The sequence below is a fragment of the Protomyctophum bolini genome, assembly GCF_963924005.1.
Source record: "Protomyctophum bolini genome assembly, chromosome: 19".
NCBI classification, from domain to species: Eukaryota; Metazoa; Chordata; class Actinopteri; order Myctophiformes; family Myctophidae; genus Protomyctophum; species Protomyctophum bolini.
In genome coordinates this window covers 24,107,978-24,122,094 of record NC_137880.1, presented here as the reverse complement: position 1 = coordinate 24,122,094, position 14,117 = coordinate 24,107,978, and the positions used below count along the sequence as shown (strand labels likewise).

General features: G+C 44.1%; 1 protein-coding gene across 1 annotated transcript in view; it reads right to left on the bottom strand.

Annotated features, from left to right (window-relative positions):
• Positions 1-1,010: 1,010 nt before the first annotated feature.
• The window catches only part of mgab (MAX dimerization protein MGA b), a 28,579-nt gene continuing 15,472 nt past the window's right edge, over positions 1,011-14,117 (bottom strand). The window contains exons 10-23 of the mRNA XM_080791433.1: positions 13,126-13,447; positions 12,492-12,717; positions 11,671-11,846; positions 11,025-11,412; positions 10,507-10,733; positions 9,893-10,204; positions 8,661-9,117; positions 7,610-8,355; positions 7,238-7,350; positions 7,099-7,129; positions 6,123-6,269; positions 5,307-5,418; positions 3,960-5,075; positions 1,011-3,868 (exon numbers count right to left, since the gene is read on the bottom strand). Of these exons, the coding sequence (XP_080647559.1) occupies positions 2,220-3,868; positions 3,960-5,075; positions 5,307-5,418; positions 6,123-6,269; positions 7,099-7,129; positions 7,238-7,350; positions 7,610-8,355; positions 8,661-9,117; positions 9,893-10,204; positions 10,507-10,733; positions 11,025-11,412; positions 11,671-11,846; positions 12,492-12,717; positions 13,126-13,447 (6,022 nt within the window). The 3' untranslated portion in view covers positions 1,011-2,219. The remainder of the gene's footprint in view (positions 3,869-3,959; positions 5,076-5,306; positions 5,419-6,122; positions 6,270-7,098; positions 7,130-7,237; positions 7,351-7,609; positions 8,356-8,660; positions 9,118-9,892; positions 10,205-10,506; positions 10,734-11,024; positions 11,413-11,670; positions 11,847-12,491; positions 12,718-13,125; positions 13,448-14,117) is intronic.

Sequence of the window (14,117 nt, the reverse complement as noted above, 5' to 3'; positions counted from 1 at the left end):
CATTGGCTGTTATAACTCGGTGGTGGTTGACTGTATGTAAATTATCCAGTTTAGTCGTTCAGTGGAATAGTGTTAAACCCATTGATTTACCATTGAGGAAACCTTAAATCGCAATAATCTCTTTAGCAAACAATGGCACAACACAACGTCATCTAGTCTTCTTGTATCCAGAGCCTCGATGGCTCTGGTTGTATCAAGGCTACTAACAGCAGATTACAATTGTATAATGTCTTCACTTTTCAGCATCCATCATTTTACACTTTCAAGTTACATTATTGTCGTAATAGACAGTCAATGTTTCAGGGCTACATTATTGTTAAACACCGGCATTACTTAATTTACAAGAAGTCTACACATAATTACTAGTGAATGTAGAAGAATTTCTATTTTGATCAACATTTTCCTGTAATGCATGGAATTGTGGACATATCAAATAACAAAACATTCTTTAGTTTTGGATCTGCGAGGCCAAATCTCATCAAATGGACCGGTGGTCCGTGGCTCAAATGCCGAATACATAATGGGCCTTGATATGAAAAGGGTTGAAAAACACAATATTTAAAGCTTCAAGTCAGCATTTACCCGATAAGTAAGCCTGGGACCGAGGCTAGCCTTACCCCCTCAGTCGTATTCTCTCGAGACAGACTGTTGACTAACGTCAAACAAGAGGGCGCTGTTTATCCTTTAATTGCCAATGGGTTCTTCTCAAGATTGTGTTCATGAAGCCAAGGATAGAACATATTATTCAGGAGATAAATCTAAACTAATATTTGTTTTAGTCCATTGGTAGATGAAATAGGTCGCTTGGAGAATCAGGTTGCATCCGTTTGCTTAGCACAATAAGAAAATTATAACAATCGCTTCTTTGTTTATATAGCCACGTTGAAGCCTTTTCATGTTTAACATAATATGAAATATTTCAACTTGACACTGATCGAATTTGACCTGCCCATAATAGATCTGTGACAGTGTACACACATTAACTAAAGGAGGCAGGCTGATGTCTGAAATGTGCCAAAAATGCATTTATTCATTTTCAAGGCCACAGCATAGTCATCAGTTGAGTGAATGACAATTATTCTTTTGTTTTTTGAAGAAAATAAAATTATAAAGGATGCAGGGATATTTACATACTCTTGACACACTTGCATGTCATCGTTGATTCCTTGTGTGAGACGATGTGAAATCAAATATTTATCACAAGTACATTTATTTGCATACTTTGACTCAACGAATAAGCTCATCTAACCATTATCATGAGCAGATTTTTATTAGATATAGGGAACAGAATAGACAGTAATGAGAGAATGCATACTACAGGTTGTCTACCAAATATATAAAGTGCAGCAACAAATGAACAAACACAAATTAAACGTAAGCAATTACCAGCTTCCCAGCAATGAACAGATATTTTACAGTGTTTGTAACATTGCAGATAACATGGTTTTCAATTCATCCACTTTTGTGTGCGACGATGCCATGATAAATTACTTCAACAAAAAAACCTAATATAGATTTGTATGGTGGCGAAGGACAAAAACAAAAAAATAATCCACCAGTCTTTTTGACCCCAATATGGGGCTCAGAGAAGCCACCTCCTCGTCTTTTATACATTCATAATAAATCAAGTTAATACTCGTTCAAAGACTTCATAGTTGAAAGGAACACCTTTCTGCACCGTGTGATGAAAAAGGGTGTACTAAGGTATGTTAACATGCACTGAAACTAATCACAATCAACTACTTTTAGTGGCAGGATGGAGTCTCGACAGCTCTCAGGTCCTTTGGATTTCCCAGCAGGCACATTTGGTGAGGCTTTCATTGAACCAGACTTCTGTTCGTAATCATAGCCAACTGACCCCCTTGAGTAAGTTAATAACATTATTAGGGATGTTTAAGTTACCACTAGACAGGCAGCCATAGTGGCATGAGGTTTTATATTGTGTTAACCATACATGTATGTTTCAAAATATATATAATAAAAAAACAAAAACCTGACAAACTACATTTAAAACATATTCTGGATCCTGGAAAGATAAGTTTAAGGATTGTCCAAAATATATTTGTTGCCTATTTTTTGTATTTTGAAACATGCCAACATACAGTCTACGTTTTGCTGCATAGGGGAGATTTAAGGGTCATATGCATTATGGCATAGGGGAGGGTCATATCCTAAGTGTATTTCACAGTTTATATAGTGACAGTAAGCAGGTGTGAGCTCTAGACCTCTCCCGGTTCCTTTTCCTCTGCCAGTTCCTTTTCCATGTCAAGCCAGGACCTTTTCTTTGCACTGGGAAAGTCCTTTCCTAAAGCACCTCGAGTAACAGGCCGTGTGGTGACAAAGGTGGGGCTGTCCTTAGGATTAGAAACGGGAGTGTTTTTACTGCAAGGTGACTGTGTGGTGCTTTGCTCAGCTTGACCGACTTTAGTTGGACTGCTTGGCATTTGGCTAACAGGTGTACCTCTACCCCTACCAGGTGTACCTCTACCCCGACCAGGTGTAGTACCTCCACCCCGACCAGGTGTAACTACAAGTCTCCGAGTCACTCTAATTGGGCTACTTTCCAAAATATTTTCAATTGCAGGGCTTGGTGAATTAGTGCAGGGTCTCTTGCGGGGCCTCCCTGGACCCCGTTTGATTGGTTCTGGGCTTTTGGGTGTTTCAGTGACTTTTTCCAGGCTGTCCTCAGTAGTCCCGGGTTGTTCCTCGGTGCTCCCGGGTTGTTCCCTGCGGGGCCTTCCTGGACCCCGTTTGACTGGCTCCGGGCTTTTGGGTGCTTCAATGACTTTTTCCAGGCCATCCTCAGTACTCTCGGGATGTTTCTCAGTACTTCCGGGTTGGTCTGCTGTACTTTTGGGTTTTTCAGCAGTACTCCCAGGTGGTTCCACAGTACTCCCAGGTTCTTCCACAGGACTCCCTGGTTGTTCTGCAATACTGCCTGCATGGTCCACGGTACTACCTGGTTGTTCCTTAGTACTCCCTGGCTGGTTTGCTGTACTTTGAGTGTTTATGGGAGTGTTTACGGTAGGTCTTGTGAGACGGGTTTCCCCATTGGGAATAATGCGGATAATCAAGGGACGATGCCCACCGAAGGGAAGGGGGGTATTCAAGTTAATCTTCCGAGGCCTACCTCTGCTACGACGGCTTTCGAGAGATGTTGGCTCAGGAACGTCAATATAAACTTCTGGTTGCTTTTTTACAGTTGCATTTTCGGAAACAGCAGGGCCGCTGTCAGGCTTGAAACACAATGAGGGGGTTTGTCCCATTTTGTTGCTGACAACCAGCAGCCTGCCATCGTTCACCATTTTGTCAATGGGCTGTAGGGACACTGATGTCGAGAAAATTGATTTGTTGAGACGGGCGATCTTGACCAGAGGGCCCGTCAGATGTGGATTCCTTTTAATTTTTCTGCCCATGAAAATGATCTTCTCCTCGCCGGCTTTGTACACCACATTCTCTGCCTCCACCGCGCCTGTACTGTCTGAATTCTGCTCTTCCTCCAAGCTGTCCGATGGCTGCTCGGAACATGTTTCTTCTTGGTCTGCAGAGGAGTCGAGGTCAGATGGCACCAATTTACTTGATGCAATGAGAGCTCTCTTCTGCTCCTCTGCATTAGTTATCTCCTGCTCGTCTGCATTCGGCAGAATCGGCACAGAGTTACTTGCAGTGTTTAGCGATTTCCCACGCACCTCTGCATTCAGTAACAAGTTACTTGATGCAGTGAGAATTTTCTCCCGCTTCTCTGCATCCAGCGCCATCTTACGTGCGGCCAGGAGCGCCTTCTCCTGCTCCTCTGTCTTCTGTTTCGCCCGCTCCTCTGCACTCTTATTTAATCCCAGCAGCATCTGTGTATAGTATCCTTCAGAATCTGTGAGAAGACACAAGTATTAAGTCAGAGGGAATCCAATTCAGGGAATAAATATAAACTAACAGATTTATCTTATCTTATTACAACTCACCTGGTTTCAGAGATGAGGGAAGTATGAGCCTGCCAGTCTTCGGAGGAACAGACACGGTATTCCCAGCTGCTTTGGGTGCGGATTCCGACGGACAGGATGAAGAGACACTGGGTACATCTCCAGAGTTGGACACACTGGGTTTATCTCCGGAGTTGGATACACTGGGTACATCTCCAGAGTTGGACACACTGGGTTTATCTCCGGAGTTGGATACACTGGGTTTATCGACAGAGTTGGATACACTGGGTTTATCGACAGAGTTGGAGACAATGAGTTTGTCTCCAGAGTTGGAGACAATGAGTTTGTCTCCAGAGTTGGAGACAATGGGTTTACTTCCAGAGTTGGAGACAATGAGTTTGTCTCCAGAGTTGGAGACAATGGGTTTACTTCCAGAGTTGGAGACAGGGACACTTGGTATACATACAGAGTTGGAGACAATGGGTTTACTTCCAGAGTTGGAGACAGGAACACCTGGATTATATACAGAGTTGGAGACAATGAGTTTGTTTCCAGAGTTGGAGACAGTGATGCCGGGTATATATCCAGAGTTGGAGACAATGAGTTTGTCTCCAGAGTTGGAGACAGTGACACTGGGTATATATCCAGACTTGGCGACACTGGGTATAAATCCAGAGTTAGACACACTGGGTTTATCTCCAGAGTTGGATTTAGCTACATTTGGAGGTGCAGGGAATATCACTAGAGTGCGGCAGGGCAGGCCTTTGGGTGCTTGAGGCTGGGCTTGCAGTGAGACCGTAGGTGTTTGAGGCTGGTACTTCATTGGTAACAGGCTTTTGGGTGCTTGAGGCTGGGCTTGCAGTGAGGGCAGGATTTTGGGTGCTTGCGGCTGGGCTTGCAGTGAGGCCACAGGTGTTTGAGGCTGGCACTTCAGTTGGAATTTAGGTGCACAGACCTGGCCTGGAGGGCAAGCTGTGGATACTTCTCGCTGAGGCTGGGGCTTCGGCACAAGCTTCGGCCAAGACTGGGACTTCGGCACAAGCTTCGGGTTGTTTGTAGACTGCTGTTGCAATCCCAGAGCCGCTCTCTGAGCATCCATTAACTTCTTCTTTTCATAGATCTGTGTCAGCTTGGTCTTGATCAGCACCTCCGGCTTACCTGCAGAGATGAGGTATAACGTAAGACAGACTTCATTAGATTCAAGTGTTACAACAGGGTTGGATGGAATCTGGTCATGAATTTTTATGTCATCGCACAGAAGGGGCCTGATACATCTGTATGTATCTGTATATAAATTCATACATTTTCAAAGCCTGCACTAAAGTATATTGAGCACAAAAGTAGTGTGAAACAGGAAAAATGCAACAGATAAAATCAAAATGTATATACCAGACAAGCGGGAAAGCTCCTTTATGTAGATAGACTGCATCTCTGTCAACATCCTCTTGTTCTCCTCCAGATTTTTTGAAGCCTCCACTAGAGAGCGGATCTCACTCAGAGCCTGAAACATAGTGGATAGATAGTGACCCAATTGATGAGCATCAATTCAAACAAATCCACGCAGCCTTGAGTTATAATAGAAATAATAAACCTCTTGTGAAGCATTGTTCATGCTGTGCATAGAATGAAGTGTCCAACAATTGTTATACACAAAACTATGCATACTATTAAAAAGTACCATAGATAAGCACTGCAATCTGTGCATGAGTCAGCAGATGTTTTTGCACCGTTTCTGCTCTAAATTGCGACAACCTATAGAACTATCCTTGTAACTAGAAAACTGTTTAACTCAACTCAATCATTAACCCTGGTTACACATTACACAACGGTATTGTATAGTGAAAATAGCAGATCTACAAGGCCAGAACGCATCGTGATGCTGTGGGTTCTGAGCTTGTAGATCGGTCATTTTGTGACGCGTGAGGCCGAAGTGGTTAACCCATTTAGGCCTGACGTCGAAATAAAAAAAAGTTTGCTCTGAAAGTATATATATGTTTTCAAAATTAGCAGACCTACAAGCTCGTAGTGCAACACTCGGTGAGCTTGTAGATCTGCTATTTTTCAATAGCTAAAGTATAACATAATGCTCTGTTAAAACACCAAAAGGGTTTACCGCCCATTGCATGTGTATCATGCATGGCAACATCTTTCCTTCTTAGTAGTCTACTGAGCAGCATGGCTGACCATTCAGGAGTCGGGTCTTACCTGAGTGAGGAGGTGTAACTTTGGGACGCGCGGATCACTGCGGAGGAGGGTCTGCAGCTTGGTGAACAGGTCTCTTTGCTCCATGCGCCTCCGTCTCTCAATCAAATTGTGGCAATTCCGTTTATGTAATTCCTCACCATCAAACGGCTGCAGAGGACAGAAGAATGTTGAAACATTAATCCCAGAATGGTGGAGCCGAAAAGGACAGACAATGGAGTCTGGCCACAAAATGAAAATACAGTACCTAATTTAAAACAATCACAAATCTGCGATAGGAGTGGTGTGTGTGTGAGAGTGTGTGTGTGTGTGTGTGTGTGTGTGTGTGTAAACATCAGCATTATTTATCCATACATTTATGCCTTGCACCGATAGATGTTTTGTCATGTTTTTGCTTTGCCCCAGCCCAAACATTAGAAAAACGGATAAGGGAGCACTTAGTAAGCCAGGGAATTGAAGTATCAAATCAAGATGTCTTGATGACTTTCAAACTGAAATAGTAAATGGGATTGTTACATACCATACTATTTTTAAATGGCCTATCTCAACGTTTTGGAACAAACAGTACAAATCAGATGCTTGTGGTAAGTGCTAGTCAATTATTGGTCTTAATACATTTGACACTTGCCGTTGTGTCAAAATAGCTGATCTACAAGCTCAAAACATGCTGCAATATGATGTCTTTTTGAAAAGGTTTAAAAGCTTTTGAATGCCTAAAATAGGGGTGCCAGGTTCAAGGCACAGTTTAGATTCCAGATTTTTAGTTCTGCTTGTAGTTCTAAAACCAGACAGCACATCCTTCCCATTGTTAATAGTGACACTGTAGCCATTATTTATGAATGGTTCCTGGTGGATCCTTAGTGTGATGGTTTAATTGTGACTGCTGCATAAGAAAGACATGCAGAAACAGAGATTAAGAGGGCATTACATGCAAGAGGGAACACAGAGACATTCAGAAGCCAAAAGACAAAGATGCTACCTTATATCTGTATGATTCCTCGCTGGAATCCCTGCCATGAAAAAGGAAATGAGGGTTGCATGTTAGAGATCAACGTAAAACAGCCTAAATTAACACTGGACAAATAAGCGGTGCCCCCAAAAAACCCACTCTGTCTTACCGTGACAATATTTGCCTGGCAGCAACCCTCATTTCATTGATGATTTGATTGGTATCTTCTACGGTTTCAATGTCTATCGACTCGTCCATGGTTTCAATGTCTATCGACTCGTCCTGGAGAAAACAGATGTATGTAGCGTTGAGTTTTAGAAACATAATCGTGTTTACAACATTGTGATTAAACAGTGGCGTGAACTAATCTAGATTAGGGATAGCAATAGTTAACATAATATTTGAAAATTGCAATAGAACTCTAAGTGTAGTGTAAAAAAATTAAGGGGGTGCAGATTAGATATGGTGTCTTAGTGTAAGGAGCCAAAAGGGGGGAGGTGGCTTGGTGATTTAAAACGCAATCAATCACACGCTTTCTTACATTGTACTCATCGTCAGAAGAATCAGAAAAGATGTCCTCGGAAGCCTCGTCTGGCTCTCTCTTCACCCCTCTATTCCAATTATCCTTCTCAATGGAGGGAGCTGTCTTCACCAGTCTATTCCATTTATCCCTCTCAGCGTTGTCGATTTCCTTCATCGCTTTATTGCTTTTATCCTTCTCAACTTCGTCGCTTTCATCCGACGGCATCGTCTCTTCACAATTCAGCTGTGGAGAGGATCCGGCATCACCGGATCTGATGTTTGCCATTGCCTTGGTTTGGATGCGAACGTCGTCAGAGACCAAGGCAGGTTTGTCAACGTGTGGTTCTGCTGTAGATGCTGCAGGAGCGGGGTTGTCAACGTGTGGATTGGCTGCAGATGCTGCAAGTGCTGAAACAACTCTCTGTTTCAACTGTTGGAGATTAGCAGTCACAATCACCTTGGGCTTTGCAGTGGTCATCTCTTTTATGCGTTGTGCGTCTCCCCCAGGCTTGGGGAGCTGGATGAGAGTGAATCCCCCGGGCAGGGTGACTCCCTTTAAGGGGGGCGCCTGGCTCTGGTCAGCCGGAGGAGGGCAGATCCTGAAGGAATATGTCCCACTCTGCCCCAGGAAGCTGGGCGATTTGAGCGACGGGGAGACCGTGAGGGAGATGGGCGAGGAGGAGGAGGTGTTGTTGCCGGAGGGCATGAGAGCGCCATGGCGGTTACTGATGAAGGTTACCATGGGAGTGGGTGCAGGCGTGTTGACTGGGGATGAGAGAGCATGTTATTAAATACACACAGTAAATATACTACAGTATATAATTTAGAGTAGCCAATTATTTTTGAGCCCTACTTTTACCCTCATTTTGCCAATTAATCCTCCCAGCACATTTATTCACTGCTGTTGTACTGATTTGCATGACATAATCGTGTTTTTTTATGTGCTTCTCGATTTGATTAATAAATAAATGATAGAAAAATCGCTAAGAAAACAATCAGTTGCCGTCTTAAACCAAATAATCAACATGATACGATCAAGCGGTCACACAAAACAATAGCAGTGTTCCAACCTGTATATGGTCCCTGTGGCCCGCCTGGCAGCTTGGGCTTCACTGCTGCTTTCTGCGGAGGAGGTACAACCTGGCCCGTAAGCTTCACAAACTGAGTAAGGCCCACCAGTGGGTTAGGTTTAGGAAGAATGACAGGGTGTTTTCCAACGTAAGACTGTAGTTTTTGGCAAATTATGGGGGTTTTGCCGAGGTAAGATTGTGGTTTTGGACCAATGGCAGGCCTGTTGCCAGCAGTCTTTGTCCAAACGGCAATCCTTTTGTTTAGTTCAGATTGTGGTTTTGGACAACTGGCGGGCTTTTTGACGCGGTCAGATTCTTGTTTCCGACTGCTTTTCGAAGGAAGCTTGGCTGCGGTGCGTAGTCGTCCCGTCACGTAGGCTGCCAGCCGATTGGCTGGGTGCAGGGATCCCATAACACCCAGCAGCAGTCGAGCCTGATTGTAGCCTTTGTTGTTCACCTGTTGCAAAGGCAGAGAGAGAGAGGGACACGTGTTTCGCTTTTAGCTCCTGAACACATTACATTACATTACATATAAAAGAAAAGGGACCCAAGTTCTAGAGAAATGATTCAATGAGCCTCTAGTTGAGAATTAAACATTTGTGCTTTATGCTTGAGGGATTCATGTCATAGAATCTTATATCAAGTACATCTGTTTGCCATTCCATACAGAGAATATTGTCATAATGTTTTTCTCCTTCATAAAATAATTGATTGGTCAACTACATCCCTGCAACACACCCTGTGATAAAGTACAGCCTAATGCAACCCATCTTGCATCTTCGCCACATGCACTCCACCCTTCTCAGGTATTAATTGAACATACCAAAAGCCTGTCGCCACAACCCACCCACAATGCAGTTTGATTGTGCTGAGAGTCTAAGTCCCACTACTGTCCCACCCTAGGAGCCGTGGTACTCCCTAAACCTACTGAGCATTTTAAAATTGCAATTAATGAACACTAAAGCAGCACCACTGAATAGGTACATGGAAAGACTGCATTACAGAGGTTGACATAACCCATGAATTAGTTGTTTGTTTGGTTTAGTCAAATTGTGATGTTAACTGCATTGATCGCTGAGGACAAAACCCAGAATTTACTTCAAAGCCGCCTCGAATGATATCATTTTTTTTTCATTCATAATAACAGGTGTTGTGTAGACACTTGTCATTGACCGACTCATCAATACTGCTGCTAAGAACTAAGTGGTAGTCTACTGGTAACACACGCTGACCTTTACAAGTGCCACTGGTTCCTTGCCGACGCGCTTCTTCTTGGCTCTGAGAAGGCCGGCAGGCAGCACCCCACTCAGGAAGGGAGTCACTCCCGCCCAAATATCGTCCTTTCCTGGTGGCATCTCCTCCTCCACAGGCTCTCGCTCTTCATCAGAGACGTCGTCAGTCACCTCGTCCTCGTCCCACTCCTCTGACTCATCGTCTGGCGGCTCAACCTCCACCTTCCGCCGTGCAACCCTTACCGGCTTAGCCGCCACCTCTACAGCCGCCACCGGCTCAACCTTCTTCTTCTTCAGCTTGCTGATGCGGACCTAATGGCAGAGTGGAAGAGATTGTGAGACAACAGAAATGGAGTCACATTTGTCTTCGCAGTAATAATGAAGAGATCTTTTGCACAGCTGCCAGGTGCAGGTAAGTCTCCATCTTATGATATAAAATATTTAGGACACACTACCAAAACATTGCTTTCGACGTGCCAAACATTACACAGAAAGTAGTTTGTGGACGGTCTTTGCATCCAGTCAACCTACATGACCAGAAAATCAAACTGGGATCAGAAAGGCTCAAAGGCTCTTGAATTGTGCTCCTCTGCGAGGCAGGGACAACTCCATACCTTGTAGGTCATGGTGGTCCAGTTGGTGTTTCGCTTGGTGATTTTGTCGACCAGGCGGATGCGGTATGTTCCGATGGAGAACGCAGGCGGGAAGTTGTTCTGCGTCATGCGGCCGCACAGATCTCTCAGTACGACTTGGCGGTCCGCGGCCCACTGGCATTTTGACTGCACCTCTAACAGCCGCTTGATTTTTGGAGTCGCTTTGGTCCCCGCCGGCAACGCCGCTGCTGAAAGAGGTCACGGGATGGATTCATGAACAGGCACGCACGCACTCAACAGACTCAACTCAGCATTTATTTATACAATGACCACGGGTCAACCAAAGTGCTACACATGGTCAGATTAAAAATAAGCATACAGTTTCAAAATAATTCATCAACATTTGCAAACGCTTCGTAATGCTTCTCAATTATTCAAACTTCAAAGTAATCAGCAGATAATCAACAGAATAATCTCTAAGGACATAAGCCCTAAAAGAAAGAAATAAAGAATGAAAAAAAAAGAAGAAAAATCCTCACGTGTTTCTTTACCTGGAGTCTTCACCTTCAGCACAGCGGTGGGGACAGGGGCATTCTTGGTGGGGACAGGGGCATTCTTGGTGGGGACAGGGGCATTCTTGGTGGGGACAGGGGCATTCTTGGTGGGGACAGGGGCATTCTTGGTGGGGACAGGGGCATTTTTGGTGGGGACAGGGGCATTCTTGGTGGGGACAGGGGCATTCTTGGTGGGGACAATCTTGGACGGCAGCAGCCTGCTAGGGGGCTGCGGGCATGGTGACGTATTGGCCGTGGGGGACTGGGGCGGGGTGGGCTCAGCACAGGGTTTGTTGGTGAACTCTCTCACACGGGCACAAGTCATCATGCGCTCAAAGTACTTATAAACAGGATCTTTATCTTCCTCCCTCATCTGCAAAAGAGCGTTTGAGAGACCCGTCATTCCTCGTTCATATTTCTAAAAGTATACAATAGGGCATAAGTGGTTAAAAGTTACTAAATGTGAATATAGAAGCATGAACTAATTTCATCACAACCGCTCATCCAATTTATCATTGAATAAATGTTACGGAATTAACAGAAATAAACATAATCAGAAAAAATAACCATTTACATAGAGTTCATAATAAGTCATGGCTTTTAAAATATTTTTTTAGCCTATGAACTGTACCGGTTCGCTGAGTCGAGGGACGTAGCGCTTCATGGCAGGTACGGGCTGACCACGGGGCAGATCCATGATGCGTTTGGGGCAGAAGATGGGTTCTGGGTCATCTTCAGCAGAGCACTGAGACCACAGTACCTCCGAGTGAGAGCCCGGGTTGGGCCGGGCATCCATGTTCCTGACCGCTGGGGAGGGACACAAGCATTTCATTAAAATTCACTATTACCCGCTTTCAAATCTATTTTGAGGCATTCATTTAAAAAAGAAAAAAAATAGACAATCTACAAGCTCACAACACGTTGCATGGGTGTGTTGCTTGTACAATAGATCAGCTATTTTTGCACGGGAGAGTGAGAGTATTTATTAGGAATGATTGGGATAGGGCGAGTTGGTAGCCAAGTGGTTAGAGTGCACTACTACATGAGCACTAAATGCCCTCATCAGCAAGTCCCCCGGTTCGATTCCCGGCCAGTCGGACCATTTGCCTTACGTCATTTCCCTACTCTCTCTCTCTCTCTCTCAACAGTACGGCTTACAAATGCAAAAATAAAAATCACAACAAAAACAGAATGAATGGGTTACTACTAGTATTAAAAACAAAACACTACATGTTGAAAATAAATAGCTAATGTAGTAAAGCCCCTCGTTGCACATTTGATTGCTGTATTAAACATGCTGCATTATATATTTCACCATAGATAGCACAAGCTCAATGGGTTTGTATATCAGCTAATTTCGTCAAAGACAAAAAAAAAGTACAGAGCAACTCAAGTTCGTATTACTAAGAACAGAGGGTGGAACTGGTTAATGAAACCTAAATCCAGACTTACTGTAAACGTTCTCATCCCTTTCCTCCTCCTCTTTGACCTGCTTGATGAACTTGCCCTTGAAGCAGGCACAGCCAAACATGCAGTCTGGCCGCCGGCAGTGAAGCGGTCCCCTGCTTTCTCGTTTGAGACTGGAGCACACACAGCCCAGTCTGCAGAACTCCTGGCCACACACTGGCCCACTGGGTTTCTGGTAATCTGGAACATCCTCTTTTTTGTAGAGATCCATCTGGTTGGTACCAAGGGGCGAGAGGAGGGGGGCAAGGTAATTTAAAACAGTACTCAAAGTGTCATCAGTGTGTGTGTGTGTGTGTGTGAGAGAGAGAGAGAGAGAGAGAGAGAATGGGCACAAAAACCAAAGCACAAGATATTCCAAGTCACTGTCCAGGTTGTCGGAGCACCATTGATATAAAATAATTACCACACATTTTTATACTATCTTCTGCTACAGAGGTTATGTGGAAAAGCTAGATAGTTACCATAGAAACTATCAGCATATAGCATTTCAGACGAGCCACAAATCAGATTTGTAAATCCTCCTTTTCATCTTTATATTCAATTTCTAATTGAACCTTTACTTAACCAACATCAAGGTCAACAGCCCAAGCAAAACATCATCGGGGTTAAAACAAGTTACCTGAGCCGTCAGTATAACGGACAGAGCTATGGAAACTCTCTGTGGGGTCAGGTGTGTTCTTCTGAAACCCTGGTTGAAGGCTCCTGTCTCCATTTCTAGAATCTTGACCTGCGACTTTAACGGTCTGAAAGGTGTCGGCCCCAGGATGTAGCCAACACTTGTCCACAGGTTCTGCGCTGGTTTCAGGCTGGTTACTGCGGGGGAGCGGCCCTGCACTGGTTTCAGGCTGGTTACTGCGGGGGAGCGGCCCTGCGCTGGTTTCTGGCTGGTTACTGCGGGGGAGCGGCCCTGCGCTGGTTTCTGGCTGGTACCCGGAAGGCAACTACACAGACAATTGAAAAGGAGGACAATCAGGATGACTTGCAGCTGAACATATTCACATACAAATATAAATACAAAAATAAATACATTTACACTGAACAGTACAATCTTCTGTAGAAATTAGTTATTTCCCCAAAACAACAATTGAGACCTCTAAAGAAAGGACGGCCCATGTCAATGATGACCCCCATTAAAGAAAGGACATCCCATGTACTCTTTTACTTGTCTATAAAGCTCTCAATGGTCTCGCACCTTCCTACCTACATGACTGCCTGCCTAAATATGTCCCAAACCGCCCCCCTAAGGTCTTCCACTGCTGGCCTGCTCGCTTTGCCTAAAAAAATGGCAACTAAAAAATACGGGGAAGCAGCTTTTTGCATCTACGGGCCGTCGGCATGGAACAAGCTCCCACTGTACCTTCGTCAGGCAGCCTCTGTAGACATTTTTAAAGCTCAGGTCAAGACCCACTTCTACAACATTGCTTTTAATTGATCTTTTATTTTTTTTGTTATTCATGCCCTCACTGTATTGCATTACTGCTTGTTTTTTTAATGTCATTGCCTTGCTTTTCTTTTATTCTCCATTGTTCTGTAAAGCACTTTGAGCTGCATTTAATGTCATGAAAGGTGCTATACAAATAAAGTTTTATTATTATTATTATTATTATTGAT